The 19,926-nt window shown below is 36.5% G+C and overlaps 1 protein-coding gene across 1 annotated transcript; it reads left to right on the top strand.

Moving 5' to 3' along the window:
• The first annotated feature begins 7,613 nt into the window (after window positions 1-7,613).
• Window positions 7,614-8,797, top strand: LOC123689600. The gene has a single exon (XM_045630556.1). It carries the CDS (start codon window positions 7,684-7,686, stop codon window positions 8,785-8,787), a length of 1,104 nt encoding a protein of 367 aa, XP_045486512.1. The 5' UTR covers window positions 7,614-7,683; the 3' UTR covers window positions 8,788-8,797.
• The last annotated feature ends 11,129 nt before the right edge of the window (window positions 8,798-19,926 follow it).

Below are 19,926 nucleotides of genomic sequence, written 5' to 3'. Positions count from 1 at the left end.
TTGGCAGCCTTTCGAAATTTGCTGTTTACTGCAAAAGTTTTCGGCCAAAATGAAATCTAGTTTCTTTTTGTTTCAAACATCGAAACAATACGTCCAACTTATTGAATTTACTTTTAAAATAATAAAACTAAAGGAAGGAAAAGCTAACAAACTCGTTCGTTATATTACCCCTATTGGTAGTTAAACAACTATGTATCTTAAGAACGGTTTAACATAGCAACGTAATTGCTCCATTAATTTAAGACTGATTTGAGGAACTATCGCTTGTAAGGGTTTGCAGCTTCGCATTGGAATGCCGGGTTTTACGCATGACCTCAGGGCTCTACGTATGCTTAGGCCACTGGACCATCGAGCTCACAATGCATACTCGTGATGGACCTTGGTCTGCCGGTCTATATATCTTTCTAAGTAAACATCTATAGACAAGCCGAGAGACGTCCTGTGAACATTTAAAAAAAAATTTCTAATTTTAAATGATAACATTCTCGAATCCACAGGAACTAAGATAAAAAATCAAAATAAGGAGGAAATATCAGGAGCACGTTATCACTAATTTAATACTTTACTAAACTACTGAAATAAGCTATTATATCGCTATTAGATCAAACTAATAGAACATAAGACAAACAAGAAACACAAGCCTATAATGAACGCAATCAGATCACCTTGTACTATGCCCACTTAGGAGCTTGCAGCTTCCCGCAAATCGTATCAAATTGTATCAATTGACCGCCCCCTTCCTTGGAAGTTTCTTGGGGCAATTAAAGTTGTGCTGGGACAAGGGAGAGAAGTGGGAAACTTAGGCTTCATCCGCACGCTATTGTATAGTTTGGACAGTGAGGAAACTAGTTTCTGAATCACCCGAAATAGTATTTGTATTATATATCTTCCTTTCTTTTATAGAACAGGGCAAAATGTCAGGGTAAGCTAATATTAAGTGATATCGTCGCCCATGGTCACTATCAATGCCAGAGGGTTTGCGAGTGCTTTGCCGGATTTTTAAGAATTGGTACATTATTTTCTTGAGGGACCCTAAGTTCGGAGATACTTCAGTGGGTAGCCGGTTCCACATAGGGGTGATTTGCGGGGAAAATTGCCTTAAAAATATTCAATTGTGGACGAATGTCGAAGTGATACAAATTTCATAATCTGCCTCGACGTCCGACACGTAAAACTAACTGCAGGTTCTAAAACAATTCTTCTGAACCGTTTCTGTTCAGTTTGCTTGTGATTGGTGAACACTATCTTGAGTATATCTCGCAAAGGCACGAGACGTCACAATAATAGGCCTGACTCAAGTTTTAAATGAGAATCAATTTCTAGAATGACTGATATTTTCAAACTGTGGAATCAGATTAGTCCTAAGAAAATCTTTGCGAGTAATTTACTAACAAAAGTAGGCTCAGTTTCTGGATTGAGGAAAACCAGTAATTATCTTTAGTGTTTTCGTTTTGATATAGTTTGTCGTAAGATTAATTCACCTATATAATATTAACATTATATTACCTAAACTAAGACTAACATAGTTGCTTCATTAAACATACATATTATCTGTTCTATTATAAAATTTCGTGCATTTTAGCTTAATTATATGTCGAAGCAAGTGCGTTAATGTCAGTCGCCATTATCGGCTATAATTTAGTAACATTAATAATTATCGATCATAATTTAGTAACAAAGTTAAATTAGTTTCAATGTTGCTAGATCAATAAATTAACGACTATTGAAAGGATGATGATAATGAATCCATAGTCATTATTATTAATATTAAAAATAATTAATGAGACATTGTTCAGGACATCGTTCGTTGGTTTTCACCTGTCTCTGTTTCATTTGTACTTTCTGTCTATATAATACAATATTCCAATATTCAATGTCGTTCATTGTCAGTTCTTACCTCTGACTTTCTACCTTTCTTCCTCCTCGCGTTTCCTTCTGCACCATTATTTAAGTACTGCCCATGTTCTTCGCTCGTTGTTACTATTCCCACACTCATATACATAAGATTGTGTATACACATTTAAACCCTCGTTTAGTCCTCAAATACAAGCTTCTTCTTTTGACCAAATTCAGCGAAGGGTTTGTCGAATTGTCAATCTTCAATTTATTACGGATCGGCTGGAGTCTTTTTCTCTACGGAGAGACATTAGATCGCAGACGTCTCTATGCGAATTCAACAAAATATTCTAAGGAGAGTATTCTGAAGATTGTCTCTCACACCTCCTGGAAGTCTTCCACGGTCAGCTTCACAAGACATTTTCTGAGAACTGGATTCAACTCCCGGTCTTCCCTCTCTCCGGTCTTCCAGGGAGATATGACCTCCAATTTTATAAAAACAGAGTATACTCCTCCCTCTAAGGCCATAGGCTCAATAGCTCCACCCATTCTAAATAAAAATTCACACCCTATCACTTAATGAAAACGGTACAAAAATCCATTGGTTTTTATGTTTGTTGGGTTCATACAGATGGATTGGCATTTTAAAATATGGAAGGCCTATAAACATTTATGAAATATATTACTGAACATACTACAAGTTTATATGTGATCAGAAATTAAATATTACTTTATCTGCTTGTGCAAATTAAAATGCAAGAACTTTGTTTCCAAATAAAAAAGCATATTCCAAAGTTTCAACCAAGTGCCAAGTTTCACCAACATTAATATTCTCAGAATATTAGTCTACAGTGAATGACCTGTAGTAATACCTAGAGTCACAGCTCACTTATAGTAATGTATAAACATAAAAAATGGACGTGTAGCATACAAATAGGTAAGGAGAATGATTTAGTTTATGTTGTATTGTCTTTTACCCAAGCCGGAGTGACCACACACGCTGTAAAGCACGCAAACGTCGGATGTAATTAAAATTATGTAAAATAATTATAAGTTTACAATAACACAAAGCTTCAATTCGGTAAAAAAAGTGCTTTCTTTAAATTTAGTTTATGTTTGCAAGGCTGGTATAATGTCAGGCATCGCCCATACCAACTTTCTGTCCTGTCAGCACGGATCAATCCTCTGGATTAGGCAAGAATATGACGTTATCAATATAATTATTACTATTTGAACTTTACACTTGTATGTATTATTTACTTATTTAAAAACAAATTATTACGAAAAAGGTACAGTCAAAAATTATCCACAACTGTCCTGGCTAGCCACAAAATAAAAACTGTATACTTACTCACCTATTCAAAAAGCTGAGTTTAATATATATTAACAAAGTGGCGAGACCACTAAAAATGGAACAGTCATTTATGAAGTTGAATTAAGCACAAAAGTTTTATTGTAGCTTTTTAACATAAAATACAAAAGATATAAAAATGCAATCTTTTATCTGGCCTCTTTTGTCAATGGCCACTCGTTAATTTCCCTCAGGCATTAGGAAATCGACTTTTTTAAATTGTAACAGGGCGCTTGAATTTTAACAATTCGTCATTTCGCATTTGGACTAGGGCACGTTTTATGAGAGTACTTATTAAGAGCTTTTTAAGCTTGAGAAAACCGCTTTCCTAAATGCTTTTGTTGTTTGCCCGAAGATACGGAATGGTTTTTTATGAATTACAAACTGTATTTCATTTTGACGTATTAAGTAATGTGTATTATATTTAGCGGGTAAGTTTTTTTTAGGCAAGATGCTCATATCGTGAAGAAAAACATCGTCAACAAACCCTATTCCCTAATGCCTGTTAAAAAATACAATATGAAATACAGATCTGAGGCGAACTCCAAGTGTGACCGTATTAATATATAAAGGATATACTGTGTTAATATTTTTAGAGGAGTTGTTCGGACTTATACCTGCAGCTGAGTTTTATCATCGGATGTCAAGGCAGAATGCGAAATACCATCTGCATCACCCATCCGTCGTTCCATAACTGAGTTTTCTTAAGGCCTCTACCGCACACCCCCACTATGTGGAACCTGCCCACTGAATTATTTCTGAACCAATTCGACTTAGGTCCTTCAAAAAAAAACGACTACTTCCTAGTAGATCGTTTCCCTAGCGATGAAGGATCAAAGATAGAAAATGTGAAGAAAAAACCAGTTCTGAAAACCATCTTTAAATTAAAACGACGATTTATTAATAATAATTTTTATTAATTTTATACCATTTCAAATGAGATTTAAGCTCATTTCGGAATCAATTCCGAGTTGTCACAAGTCTCACGAATACTATGAACACTCAACAATAACTAAATGCGATTAACAACTTAGGAAGTTCGATGATGTATTTTAATAGTACCTAACTTACTAACTCGTCTTAGTGTAGACTAGACTAAGCTTGTAAGTTCTCAGGAACCTTGTTATGGGAATAATTAATTAAAGTTATGACTTTTATGCCTTAGATAGTTGGAATATTGAAGCTTCAAACAACGCTTTCGTGACAAAGATGAGTTGAGTACCGATGATTATTATTGTGGGTAATAATTAGTCTTTATATTAAAAAAAAGAAAATTGCTACGAAAAAGAAATAATTATATGTGTTGCTAGACACCAATCTAGTTTTTAAGTGTTTTAGCCTCGGTTTGGAACTGTTTAGTAAAAATAAAGTCACGCACAATAAAAACCGATAACCCCACTGGTGGTGCGCCAGACTGCTAATTAGAAGAGTTTTGATTAATACATACATGCTGTTGTGTTAAAAAAAAATATCTATATTTGTCCTAAAATTATTTATTAATATAAAATCTAGCCATTGCGAAGCGAAAATATTATAAAAATGTCATCGTCTTCACATTATTGAGACGCAATTTCAATATGGAAATAACGCAAAAACCAAGATGGCGTCGCGAACTTTTTTAATTTCATTCAAATTCGACCACGGCGGCCCCAAGAGTTTTTGGCGTCGTTAAAATTAACAATGCGATATCGGTGATTGATTCATTGCTGATTTTCCGCCTCAACTTTCTACCAATTGCTTTAATTATTGATAAATTTGTTTCTGACATTTTATAGTTTAATTTATTCTGTGTAGTAGGAATTGAGACGCGAATATCTTACTATTTATTGCCTTTTGTTAAGTCATAGGACTTCCAAGTGGGGCGAGCGCAGCGGTCCTTGGTAGCTCACTTAATTTAATTCCACGCTTTTTTCACGATTCCAGCTTCAGTCGCCTGTGTGCTCCATTGCCAGGTATGGACGGCCACTTGTCTTTTTGCTTTGAAGATTCCAGTCGAGAGATTGGCAATGCGACATGGATCCCTCGAGAGCAAATGGCCCATCCATGGCCATAGACAGCATCAGTAAAGTTTTGAAACCACGCAACCACCTTTTAATGGTGTTCCTTCAAAAGGTTACTGTCTTTTCTACCCATGAAGTTAATAAATTCACTTTATTAACTTCACAAACTTTAATAAAGTATTAAGATGATTACTGTCCAACTATACAGACGTAGCAGTCAACGTAACAAAGGCAATTTCGTACTGCTGTGTTCTGAAATCCCCATCATCTCTCGCACAGACAACAGTCCTTAGTAATAAAAAAAATATAAATTAATATAAAATTACTTTTCATAGAACGATATTCTCAGCGTCTGAAGTATTAATTAAGAATTTAATAAAAATTCCTAAAATGTATTAAGAGATACAAATTAAGTAGAATATTCAATATAAATTTTATCTGAAGTGATGTCTGATGAACTCAGATTATTGGTTGGGGAAGTGAATTCGTTTAAATCTCCATTAATTTTTCTATCGAGATCGCCTGAAGAGCTGTCATTATCGGTCGTTACTTACGCACTTTGATACCGGATCGATTCCAAACCTAATAACCTATCTCAATCAATTTTGGACCATCTGAAATAGACATCTTAATCTAAATATTGCTAAGAGTTTAACTTACATCAGTTATTAAAAGACATAATTAATAAGGTATTTGATATGTTTATAACATAGACATGTACATTTTGATATTTATTTGTACGGTTTTCTTTAATTTATTTGTTTTATTTGATTTTTCGTATTTCCGGGCTGATCACGTCTTAAGAAAAAATTATCATGAAACACGTATAGAAATCGCAGGCCAATATTAAAGGTTGTAGGCTGGTTCATTGGAATGGTCGATAGAGTTTTCATTAAAATAATTTCTTTAGCATACTGATTACAGCGATTGTCAATACCCACAACCATCTGGTACTAATATAGCAGTGGATGTATTTTTATAAGAACTCTCTCTTATTTGATTATATTTCACTCCCAGCTCCCTATTCAATATCAGGAACGCAGCAGGAGCAAGATTAATTCACATTGAAAAAAAATATGAGTTAGCGAAGTAGTATTTTCTTTTCAACGTATTTATTTAGTTTTTTTATTACCATTTGTGTTTTGGTGTTTCTTTTTTAAATAATAGGTGGATTTTTTATTATTTTAAACACGGATAGATTATTGCTATGTTAAATATACAACCTAATAATTATTTGTTTATTCGCCACTTCTAAAGCGTTTTTCAAGGCACTGTGAAACCAACTGAACCAGCTATTTCCGAATCAATTCGATTTAGGGTCTTTTAAGAAAAGATTGTACCAATTATTAATAGGCCGCCAACGCACTCGCGAGCCCTCTGGCATTGAGAGTATCCATGGCGGGGCGGCGGTATAACATTGGGAACCGAACCTAATGTTGACCGAGGTTTACGAGTCAGTAAAAACACCCCAGCGGCTGTTTTTTATATAGAAATGACACCTATCTGTCCACATCTGTTAGAAAGGTTATAATAGTTATCGACATCTGTTAGAATCTTTTGGAGTTAACAGATAATTGTGACTGTCAATTAATTATAGACAAATAATTTGCAATAAAATAAAATTGCGACTATAATTAAAGTTCTAAGCTATCCTATCTCTTAAGTTGTATCAGACTGCTCACGGTGTGCCAATTTAATTAAAAATCGGTTAATATATATATATAATAGTTTAGGAGTCCATCGCGGACAGACATCGTGACATGAGATTTATATATATGTATTAATATAGTCGATACTCCGATAGCGCGATTCAGGGTATGACGTTACCAATATCACGGCTTAGTAGACCTTAGTTTTAGTTTACTGACCCGGCTACCACCCTTTTGGGGGCAGACCTTACTTGTAGTATACTTAGGATTAGTATAGCGACACTTCTGCCACCCTATTGGGGGCAGATCATCTATTAATAAGAATCACAACTGTTTTACATTATAACAACCTTTTAACTTTGACATATTTTCTTTGCTTATTTATTATTTAGTTATCAATAATTAAACAACAAAAACAGTTTGGCTATAATAAGTATTAATTTAAAAATTTTATAATATTTGACGCTTCGGCCTACAACATATAAACAAAATGGTTATCGGTCCTAGGACCCCCGTTAAAAAACAAGAAAAAACGAGCGGCCAAACAGCCGCTGAACCCGGAACAATAAGGCCCTCGGTCAGTGACCTGAGTAGAAGCCAACCCCAAAGGCGTAGTGAGCAGGGACTGGTCCAACCCCTGGTCGCCCGCTTCTCCATCTCTCCGCCTAAGAAAGGCGGGAAAGAACCCCCAATCAAAACATCGGAAAAAAGGGAAGAGAAAGGAAAAGGAATAGACCCCCATGTTCCGAATTTCGATATGAAAACAACAGAGACGGAAATAAAGGGACTTTTCCAAAAAATTAACAACCAGCTCGAAAGCGTCAGGAACCTGAAGACAGAAATAAAAATGGAAGTAAAAGCAGCAACCAAGAGATTGCAAGAAATAATAAGGGAACTATTAACCGAAAGAAAGGAAAGCAACAAAGAAATTCTGGGGATAGCCGAGAAAGAAGGAGGAGAAGTAAAAGACGGAGAAATCAAGAAATCAGAAAGGAAGGAAGCTAAGGAAGGTGAAATGAACAAAAGAATAGAAAAACTAGAGACAATTAGTAAAAGCTTTGAAAAGATGATTATAGAAAGTGAAGAGAGAGTCATGGCGAAGCTGGGGGAAATTAGAAGTTACGCCGAGGTAGCAGCAGTAGCAAGGACTGAGTCGAGGGAAGTTAGCGGCAGCACCGCAAGCAATGACCTAAGGGAAACTGGACTGTACTCCCTGATTGTCGAGCCGGGTGAAGAAACCGAGACGGCCGAGGATACAGTCCAAAAAATTAGATGCTCCCTTAACGCCAGGGACAATGGTTTTAAAATAGAAAAACTCACAAAAATAAAGGGAGGCAAGGTGGTCATTGGTTGCGGTACTGAGGAGGAACGAGCAAGGGTGAGGGAGAGAATTGCGCACGTTCAGAATGGAATTACGGCCAAGGAGCTCAACAATAAGCATCCTTTGGTAATTTTTAAAAATGTATTGAGGTACAACACCCTCGAAGACATAAAGAAAGCCCTTAAAATACAAAACAAGGCAACGACCGGAAACCTACCCGGAGAGGACTGGGTGATGACGGAAAAGCACCGCCAAAATGCCAGGAACACGCACGAGTGCCACGTCATCGTGCAGGTCTCCCCGGGGATGTGGAAGGCGCTGACCCGGGCGCAGAAGGTCCACATCGACCTCCAGAGGGTCTGGGTGGAGGATCGGTCTCCCCTTGTGCAGTGCGCCACGTGTCTTGGATACGGACACACGAGGAAGCACTGCCAAGGGGGAAAACTGACCTGCTCCCAGTGCACAGGTGAGCACCTTAGGGCAGACTGCCCAAGTATAGACAAGTTACCAGAGTGTGCAAACTGTAAAAGAGCAGGAATGGACAGCGTAGACCACAGCGCGTTTAGTGCCGAATGCCCAGTGCGCAGGAAGTGGGATGCGCTAGCCAGGAGGGCGGTCGCGTATTGCTAAAGTCCCCCCAGGAGAAATCCGCATTATACAAGCTAACGTACAGAGATCTGCACTCGCCACGGAGGAGTTAATAATCGAGGCGAAAAAACGTCGCATCTCCATCGCGCTCGTACAGGAACCCTACATCGGGGCGGTGGGAAGAATGAAGGACTACACGGGCACAAGAGTCTATCAACACACCGGAGTTGGCAACCATACAAAGGCGGCTATTGTCGTTCTAGATAATAATATCCAGGTAACACAATACCCCGAGCTATCTAGTCCGAATTTGGTTGCCATATCCGTAGACACAGATAGTAGAAAACTAAACCTAGTCTCGGTATACTTCGAACCGTACCCGAATCCCCTAAGTCCGCACCTCCAGACACTGGAACAAGTCGTCGAGAAACTAGGACGGAGAACAATAGTGGGAGGGGACGTAAACGCCAGAAACGTCTGGTGGGGGGATAGGATAACCAACGAGAGGGGAAAAGAGGCAGAAGCGACCTTCCATAACGCTGGATTGGAGATCTTAAACCAGGGTGGGACGCCAACTTTCCACACCACCAGAGGAAACACAATATACTCTAGTTGCGTTGACGTCACGGCAGCCACGCCTGACCTCCTCGGTCTCATTGTAGATTGGAGGGTGGACCAGAGTGTCACGAATTCGGATCATAATGCCATCCAATTCGAGATCATCTCACGGATAAAAAAAGATGATGGATACGCGAGATCAACTAGAGTGTACAATGTTCGAAAAGCGAACTGGACCCACTTTCGTACGAAAGTTAGACAGTTGCTTTCTCAACACGAACTCACACCACAGTACATCAACACTTTAGACTCCACTACACTTCTAGAAAACACCATAGTTCAATACTCACAGTTAATTACAGACACTTGTGACACACACATTCCAAAAATTAAAGTACAGGGAAAACACACCGCCCCCCCCTGGTGGACAAAAGAGCTGAACCAAATGAAGAAAGGCGTTCTAACAATGAGGAGGAAAATTCGATGCTGCTCTGCTACTCGCCGTTCCGCTGTTATAGAGCGATACAACAAGGCAAAACAGGAATACCTGGAAGCAGCAAACAAAAGCAAGCTGGAAAGTTGGAAGAGCTTCTGCGAGAAGCAAAGTGGAGAAAGCTTGTGGGACGGCATCTACAGGGTCATCAGGAGAACGAACGGTAAGAAAACTGATCAGCAACTCGTCAAGGATGGCGAGACTCTCTCCTACCAGGACTCGGCGCACTATCTGGCGGAGACTTTCTTTCCGGAAGATACGAGCGCCCGGGAAACCCTTTGGCACACAGAAATACGAAGAAAGGCTAAAATGATAAAAGAATCGGGCCATGATGGAGCTCATGACCCGCCTTTTACACTGAAGGAACTCGTAGAATGTGCCAGGAGTTTTAACCCCAAAAAGGCCCCTGGTGGGGATGGGCTAACGTCAGACATCTGCAGCGAAGCGATACTTGCGGACCCAGACGTTTTCCTGGCATTGGCGAATAGATGCCTCGACCTGGGCTATTTTCCAAGGATTTGGAAGAAGGCCACAGTGATTGTCTTCAAAAAACCAGGGAAGGAAAATTACAGTCAGCCCAAATCATACCGACCAATCGGACTTTTACCGGTATTGGGCAAAATAATGGAAAAAATGCTGGTGAAAAGGCTGAATTGGCACCTGGTCCCCCGACTCTCTTCCAAGCAATACGGTTTCACGCCGCAGCGTGGTACCGAGGACGCCCTCTATGCTCTAATGGAAAATATCAACTCGGGTCTAAAGAACAAAAAAGTCATAACACTAATATCACTAGACATAGAGGGAGCCTTCGACAACGCTTGGTGGCCGGCCATTTGTGTGAGATTGACTGAAGTGCAATGCCCATTAAACCTTGCACTACTAGTGCATAATTATCTAAGCGACAGGGAGGTCCGCGTCGTTTACGGAGGAGCTGTAGCGACAAAACCAACAAACAAAGGCTGCGTACAGGGATCCATCAGCGGACCCACTTTGTGGAATCTGCTGCTGGACCCACTACTAAAAACATTAGAGAGAGCCGGTGTTTACGCGCAGGCCTTCGCGGATGACGTGGTCCTCCTGTTTGAGTCCAACACGGCGTTGGAAACAGAAAAAGCCGCGAATGATGCACTCGCACAGATCTGGGAGTGGGGGCACAGAAACAAATTAAGATTCGCCCCCGCGAAAACCAAAGCGATGCTCATTACGAGAAGATTAAAATACGACACGCCACGACTCAACATGGGTGGCACACAAATTGACATGTCGGACAGTGTGAGGATTTTGGGTCTGACGATAGATCGCAAAATCACATTCAGCGAGCATGTCAATGCAGCCTGCAATAAAGCCATCGGCCTTTACAAACAGGTTTCCAAGACAGCTAGGGTCAGCTGGGGCCTCAGCCCGGAAATCATTAAAATAATATATACGGCTGTTGTCGAACCCATAGTCCTCTACGCGGCAAATGTATGGGCTGACGCGGCAAAAAAGAGGTACATGATCAAAAGACTGGACACAGTGCAAAGAAGTTTTGCTATTAAGATATGTAGGGCTTATAGGACAGCTCCACTCAGCTCCCTCAGAGTGCTGGCAGGCTTACTCCCCCTAGATCTGAGAGTACACGAAAACAAAACATTATACCAAATTAAAAAGGGGCATATGACCTGCGAGTACTTAGGGGGAGCTGAGGTGGAAACGAAAACACCTTTTCATAAAAGTCTTCACCCGGCAAAGACAGCACTGGAATATGTTATTCTAACAAACGAAGAACTAGCGATAAATAATGAAAGCATTCAAATATATACGGATGGTAGTAAGACGCAAGAAGGGGTGGGAGCTGCGATCTCCCTTTGGAAGGGAGAAAAAGAAATAAAGAGTCAAAAGCTGCCTCTGGCACATTTCTGCACCGTGTATCAGGCAGAACTGGTGGCGTTACAAAGAGCGGCGCAGATAGCGGTGCAGCGGAAGGAGACCGAGGTCCTCATATACAGCGACTCAAGGTCTGCATTGGATGCGGTTGCGGGGGGACGCTCTTTCGATCCCCTGGTCACCGAGATCCGCGAGCTTCTCACCCAGCACCCAGAGAAGAGCGTCAAACTTTTCTGGGTAAAAGCACACGCGGGGAGAAGAGGGAACGAAAGAGCGGACCAGTTGGCCAAAGAAGCCACTAACACAAAGCGGAGGCCAGTCTACGACCGCTGCCCGCTATCATACATTAAAAAATTAATACGCGCAGGCACGGTGCGGGAATGGGTCAAGAGACAGTCCGAAGAAACAACCGGGGCGACAACTAGGATGTTCTTGCCCGACCCAGAAGCTGCGTACAAAATCGCAAGGACCAAAGGGTTTAACCCTATAATGACCCAAATTTTGACAGGGCATGGAGCCTTCGCGGAATACCTCCACCGTTTCAAAATAAAAACGAGTCCCGCATGTGAATGCGACGAAAACACAATACAAACGGTGGAGCATCTCCTAGTGGAGTGCCCCATATTCGCCATTCAAAGGCACGATCTGGAGCAGACCGTGGGGATGCGGATGACACGCAATGTGCTGCCCGACATCCTTGCGGGGCACAGGACGGCCCTGGAAAAATTTTGCGAGCGGATTCTGCGGAGGACGCGAATATTCAACGGCGCCCGGAATATTGCTACGCCCTGTAATTAATTCAAAATGACCAAAATGCTAAATTTTTATGAAAGTATGTAAAGTGAATGTAAATAAACAAAGAAAATAAATATACAATTTAAATAAAGAAAACTACTACACTATACTAGGAAATGTAAAATGTTAAGTAAATGTGAATGCATAAAGCTGCTGTAAGAAACACAATATAATATAACATAACAATATTAAAATAAAAATAAAAAATTGAATGAACAAAATAAATACAGCAAAAAAGGACCCTGATAAGCAAAAGTCAGGGGTGGGTTCGCAGCTCCATTAAAAAAAAAAAAAAAAAATATCACGGCTTCAGAAGGTTTTAGAAGTCCACAAACACTGATTAATATGGCATTTTTTATCAAAATAACTTTTTATACAAACGTTCCTTTCTCAGAACCTGATCTTAAGAAAGGACCTTGTTATTGTGGTATCGTGATACTCATTAAAGATAAAAATAAATATGAGAGTTTATTTAATAACACGATAGTACCATAACAATCTAAATAAGGCCGGTGTTACACAGCTGACTACAAACATTAAATATTTTCATTCGATTTATTTATTTTAAGCTAATGCCTAAAATAGATCTAAAATAAATTGTATACAATTTTATAAACCAGACACTAATATTTGGGTTTAAAAAGATCTCATTTATGTAATATTTAGAACATGGGCTTCACCGCTTGTAATAACAATGATAGAAGAGAAACGGTAACTATATGGAGAAGCCCACCAAGGAAATAATGGAAATAGCCTTGCACAGTGAGTTAAAGATTGGCTGATACAGAGAGTTGGAGCTATTTGGAGAAGACAAAAGGTCTTTTAAAAACTACCTTTGTATAAAAGTCTGTATGTGTGTCATTTGTGAATAGTATTATCCCAAGGAATAGATAAGGATTATATATTAAAATTATTGTTATTAAATTAAAAAAAATTGTAATAGGTAAATTTTTTTAGTTAAGTTGGTAATCATTTCCAAGCTGAAGATAAGAAGAGAGACACAATTCAATAGTATTATATTTAGAAATATGTACGAGTGTTGTCAAGTTGGTGATAATTTCTGAGCCGAAGATAATAAGACACGATTCTAAGAATTATAAAACAATGATAATATATATTACAATACGTTCTAATAGTACGGGTTCCGGCTGCAGGATTAGTGCGTTCATTTGTTATTTGTAAAAACAGGTTACATAAAGATATTAAAAAATCACGGATGCCGTTGCGCACTCCACTGCAAGATCGATACATTTATACGTTTCTAACGTACAATTATGAATTATATATCAAATTAAAGCTGATTAATTATCATACATCGGTGCCTAAAAAAATCTGGCTGGCTGTTAAAAATGAAAAATATTACATATGATGGTAGAGTGAAAGAGAGTTAACACGTAATATCGAGCCGAAGACGCCGTTTCGCCTTTGTTTTACCTCTTTTGTCTTGTTTTATTATTATATTATATATTATTGTCTTACGACAAATGTGTGTTAAATTTACTATAATGAAAATTGGAAACTTGAGATATGTAAACATTTACATATTTTTAATTCAATCCAATAAAGTTTTATTCAAATTAATACGTTTAAATTGCAAGCAGTGTTAGCCGAGTGGCTTCAGCGTGCGACTGTCATTCCTGAGGTCGTAGGTTCGATCCCCGGCTGTGCACCAAAGGAGTTTCTTTGTATGTGCGGATTTAACATTTGCTCGGTGAAGGAAAACATCGTGAGGAAACCGACATGTCTTAGACCAAAAAAGTCGACGGCGTGTGTCAGGCACTGGAGGCTGATCACCTACTTGCCTATTAGATTTAAAAATGATCATGAAACAGATTTAGAATTCTGAGGCCAAGACCTAAAGAGGTTGTAGCGTCACTAATTTATTTTTTAAATGTAAATTGCCCGCACTACGCCCTTGACTTGCCAACTGGTAGTAAATGTAAATTTACAATTAATTTAATTTTTTGACGTTCATAAGTGTACTTGTTTACCTAGATGAATAAATATATTTTGTTTGTTGTGTGTTGTAACAGCAGAAAATGCCTGATTTTGCTTAACAAAAATGTTTTATCTAAACGTTGCGTCGATTTATTTGAAAAATTAATTACAAAAGAACAAAAACGGAAAAAGTCTATAACAATTACCGATATTTCGGGTGCGGCTCCAATTAATATCAATTAAAGATAAGATTCGGGTCCAACCGCAGATTAATTACACCCTTAGTCCAGATTCAAAAGAAAATATGACAAAAGGTGGATCGTTAAACTTAATGGCCGATTTTCGAACGCCCCTTTCTATTCCATTTGATTAAAAAAAAGCACTTTTTCCGCGTCAATTGATTTTCTTTTGCAGTTTTTATCGTTCATATTTGCGCACAGTATACTCTTATCACAATGCAATAAGGTTTCAAATAGCTTGATTTCATTTTATTTCTTATCGGACTTCATTTGGAAGGGCATTACGATGAAAGAAAAGGTTTTCGCGTTTATAAGATTTAAAATTACTCTAATTTATCCACTTATTTACCTTTTATCTGAAGAGGCTAATGCCAAGTTTCCAGTTGGAATTTCTATATTGGAATCATCAAATGCAAACATATTATTTTAATAAAAAAACATAGTTAATATCAATATATTTATATACAATTTATTTATGTGACAATTGTAAACGGCCTTAAAACATATTAGTAATATCCCTAATAAGAATTTTAAAATTATATTCGTTTAATATTTATTCTTGGACCAATACAACTAAATTAAGAAATTAATAAAATATATTTAACATACGTTATTTGCAAGATGCCTCATTTTACCCTTACTGTAACGGTAAAATAGAAAATACACATCGCGTCTTCTGAAATTGATTCCAGGACTTTTTATGTATACTATTCCTAAGGAAGGCTGTTATTCCTGTTGCAACAAATAGTAAGTTTTCTATATGGCCCACATAATGTGATAAATTCGCGCTTATAGCAGTAAAAGATGATTTCTTTAATTTTACATTACCCCAATCCCAATTATAATTGAATACTTAGTTAAAAATAGTTGCTAAAGTACACGAAATCTAGGTGATTCTGACTAAATAAGGCATAAACTTAAACTGATTTAAATATCGCATCATGATGCTCAAATAAAGAATAAACATGAACTAAGAAATTCTTTAATATCGAAATCTTTAATATAATATAGGAAAAGAACCGGAAATGGAAAGTAATCGGGTTCTCATTTCCTCGCAGATGCAGCCGATTGGAGTTGTATACGCTCAGTATTCTCAATATATGTATTCTCTTGTATGAATATATGACTCGCATTTAAAAAACTACCATATTATCACATACGTTTTGTTCTGGATGTATTATTTGTTTTCTTATATATCTAGGTCATATCTTAATTCTATGTAAAAGAATGTGGGAATAATCCCCTTTTTATACACCCAATTAGATAGTAAACCCAATTTGAAATCATGGAACCTGGTCCTTACTATAATACCATACAGAACACGTCTTTGATATATTTATTTATACATACATTGTAAACAAATGTGTGTGCCTAAAAATACAAGCAAATATGACATCACAAATTTTACATATAATATGTACACATTACATTACATTAGAACATAAGCAATATTTTAAAGGAAAAAATAAAAAACAAAACAAAAAAAAATAGTAATAACTAAACTAAAAATAAAAATAACAGTAATAAAGAAACGAAAATGAAACTTTACACTACATTAAGAGCCTGCAAAACAAAGTTACGGTAAAGTAGTGGACTGTTGTCACACATCAATATTTTCATCAATGTTTGTAATTAAGTTGTAAGAGCGAGATAGCCTATTCACTAGAGTTCACTAGACCATTAGAAGTAGCAAATAAGCGAGCCATAAGAACGTATAGAATATAGTAACTACACGACTTTTTAGTGCAGTATCTAGTTACTAGATGTCAGCACCATAAGTAATTTGTTTTCATTACAATAAACAAAAATCATTGACGCACCATGTGAATATTTTTTCTTACATTTCTTATACCATAACTAGTTATTTAATTTTACATTAAAATTAATTTAGTGGAATTAATACAAAACATGTATATTTATGTGTATTAATGCAAAAACTAATATGTTTAATAGTTCAAACAATTTGTATTAAAAACTTGGCGATTGAAAAGAGTGGCGGAAAGTTTCTTTCCAGTTCTTCTTACCCGCTCTACGCCCTTGACTTGCGAAATGGTGGTAAATGTAAATTTACGATTAATTTAATTTGTTTTTCTTGACGTTCATAAGTGTACATGTTTACCTAAATGAATAAAGATATTATGACTATGACAGCAGTTGTGTCGGCAATATTGTTGCACTATTGTCGGTAATGTGGATGACACTTGTACAGGTTTTTGCTTGTTCTAACACGTGCAAATTCTTTACGAACCCAAAAAATCTTTAAAATATAAATAATTCTTTCCATTGCCTAGTTAGGACACGCTTCAATAATTATGTAGATTAAAGAGTCTGGGTTATATTTCGCAGTCGGATCTAAAATGATAAGTAGGAAGTTGGTTAGAGATGTCACAACGTCATAATCATCTGTTGCGCACTAAACAAAAGAATAATCCAAAACTGAAATCTTTCATAAAATCTTATAAGAATTTCTTTAAAATCAAAAGCAATATTTCAATAAAAATTATTCATTTTGCTAAAAATAAGTGTAAATACGAACTTCGTCTGCAATTTTATTACGGAAAATTTAAGGTTTCGTAATAAAATCGGGAAAGCTAATACTACCCTTCCGTTTGAGCGCACAGCTTTTTAATGGAAGAAATAAAACCAGTTGAAAACATCGCTTATTTCTCTGATAATATAATGTTATACAGGAGATTGGCTTGTATTTTTTATTTAAATGTTCGGAGTTACAATTTTTATAGGACTTGATATCTAGTCCTAGAGAAGAATGTTTATGTGATTTTCTCTAGAAACTTGAAATGAAATTAGTAATATTATAGACGTTGATTCTGTTTTTACATACGTTGCCTTATCTAATATGAGGTACATAAGTTAGCAACTGTATTAGCAGGTTAGATAACAAGGAATTTTTCGGCTTTCTAAAAAGGGAGAGTAGCCTCAAAAATAGCAAAACAAAATCAAGGAAATTAGCAAATCGTTGCAGTAAACAGACTTAACAATAACTGGAACTCGATATTAAAAACTGAATCTTGATACAATTCCTAAAACATAAACACAGAGAAAATACGTAATAAATTAATGCACATCGCTCGTAGAAGGAAAAACACGAGAAACAAAACAACATCTGATGCTTTTCCGTATTTCCTAAGCGCGTTATACATTTTCTTTCTCGTGTTTCGACTTCTCAATTACTTATTTTTCTTCGAGTTGTTTATATTTTAAAACAAATTGTAGTAACACAAAATTTTTTAGCTAAGAAACGACAAATCGTCATCTCTGTTTAACAAACATCGCACTTGTACAACGCATTAGATATCGAAGTGAATCAATAACTTTTTATACCACGACCAATATATAAACCGTAACTTATTAAGCTACCGCGGAATATAGGTAAAAAGATTAGGTATAGGAATCCACAGCGCAAAATCACCTGCATTAAGAGCATATTAGTTAAATTTTTAGAGAAAATCCCAGAGAGTCTTTTATATCTGCCTTTTAACAAATTTAAGAAATGTATTTAAAAAAACGCTGTATAAAAAGGCTTACTATAAAGTTAACAATCATCTAGTTGATAAAAGGACCTGGCTAATGCTAGGAAGCTCCTTCCAATTAATTTGCGATATTTGTTTTAAAATAAGTGTCGTTTGATGATTTGCTATTTTAAAAGAGTACCGAGAGTTTTTAACGTCGGCTTTTTCTCTCGGCCTGCATCCTCTGTCTTCTTTGCCGATGAGTAGGGATGTTTGTGATACAAATTTAATGACGTGGAATAAGTGATACCTGTATCTTATATTCCATAGTAAACCTATGTTATTTTATTTTCATACACATTTTCATTTCATTCCCACATCACGTACATACCTTAAATGTTACATCATCACAACAACACACACAACACACAACCAAATTAGTTATTACTTAGTATGTATTGAATAATTTTAAAAGTCTTTTTCCCTTTTGTAAATGTTTAAACCTTTTTGGACATACATTATTTGTATTCCATCTTTTCTATATTACAGTGTAATTGTTTGTTTTTATATATATTTTTGTAAACTATACTGTTTATCATTTAAAAGTGTAAAATCGAGGGTATTCTCATGACGCAGCTGATTTTGCGCTTTCTTATTCTATTTCACCAGATTCCGCGATAGCCTAAACAAGTAAATATTAATAATAGGCTATCTTTTCATTGTGATTATTCTAAGAACGACTACAATCTTATGTTAATCTAAAGAATTATTTTCTTATAACTGACTTAGAGTCAAAAATAAATAAATTTTTATAACAAAGTTAACACATACTAAATCATCCGGAAACTGGAAAAGATCATAAAATTTTCAAACATTCGATAATATTGTATAAGTTGACTTATTCAAGCCGCAAAAGTAATATCACATGGCGCGCGTGCCAAAGTGTCAATTGCCGGCCGGGGAGCAGTATTGGTGACATTTGGTAATATGGTATGTTGCGGACAAAATTTTTATTCGAGCGATTTCATGTTGCACTTTGAATTTGGATTCTATGCTAAAATCTCCGTGATTTCGGCCAATGGCTGTCGATCGTCGACAGTTCGTAGTAGGAGAGGCACTGGAAGGAGAATTTACTATAACTGCATAATATTGTCTTATGATTTTATAGTCTATAGTTTATACTATTTTATAGTTTTATAGTATTTCAATGACTGCTCAGTTTTTCGAAATAAAAACTTTTTAAGTTATTATGTCATTTTTTTGTATATAAACCTCAGAGTTCTTGCTATAGCAACTGTTTTTAAAGTCTTACCTAAAATAAAAAATAAGGGTTGATCGTAAATTTTAAATGGAAATTAAGGGTGTGTGTGTATTATAAAAAAAAGCAATATTATTTGTCTGAAAAATATTTTTTTGTTGTTGTAGATATAGTAGTCGATTCACAGACTTTTTTGATGCATAAAAATTACATAAGATTCGGTCGAGTCGTTTCGGAGGAGTAAGGGAACGAACATTGTGACTCGAGAATTTTATATATATCAGAATTTTATATATTTAGATATTCTCCTATGATTTTGAAGATCGTCTGCTGTCGTTCAGTAAATGGTAAGAGAGAATCAACGACTTAACACACCAAGCATTAAGCGAAGAGAAAAGGTGATAGAAGGCGAGAAGAATAAATACCAGGCTCTGCGATGTATGATTCGAAGCTTTATAGAAAATAAACTAAAATACTATTGTTCATAATATATCTGATACTCGTATTGTTTTATTAATAATTTAGTTCTTCGGACATTATTCTAAAAAAATATACTGCAATATA

The sequence above is a fragment of the Pieris rapae genome, chromosome 12 (genome assembly GCF_905147795.1).
Source record: "Pieris rapae chromosome 12, ilPieRapa1.1, whole genome shotgun sequence".
NCBI classification, from domain to species: Eukaryota; Metazoa; Arthropoda; class Insecta; order Lepidoptera; family Pieridae; genus Pieris; species Pieris rapae.
This window is presented reverse-complemented; position numbering and strand designations above follow the sequence as displayed.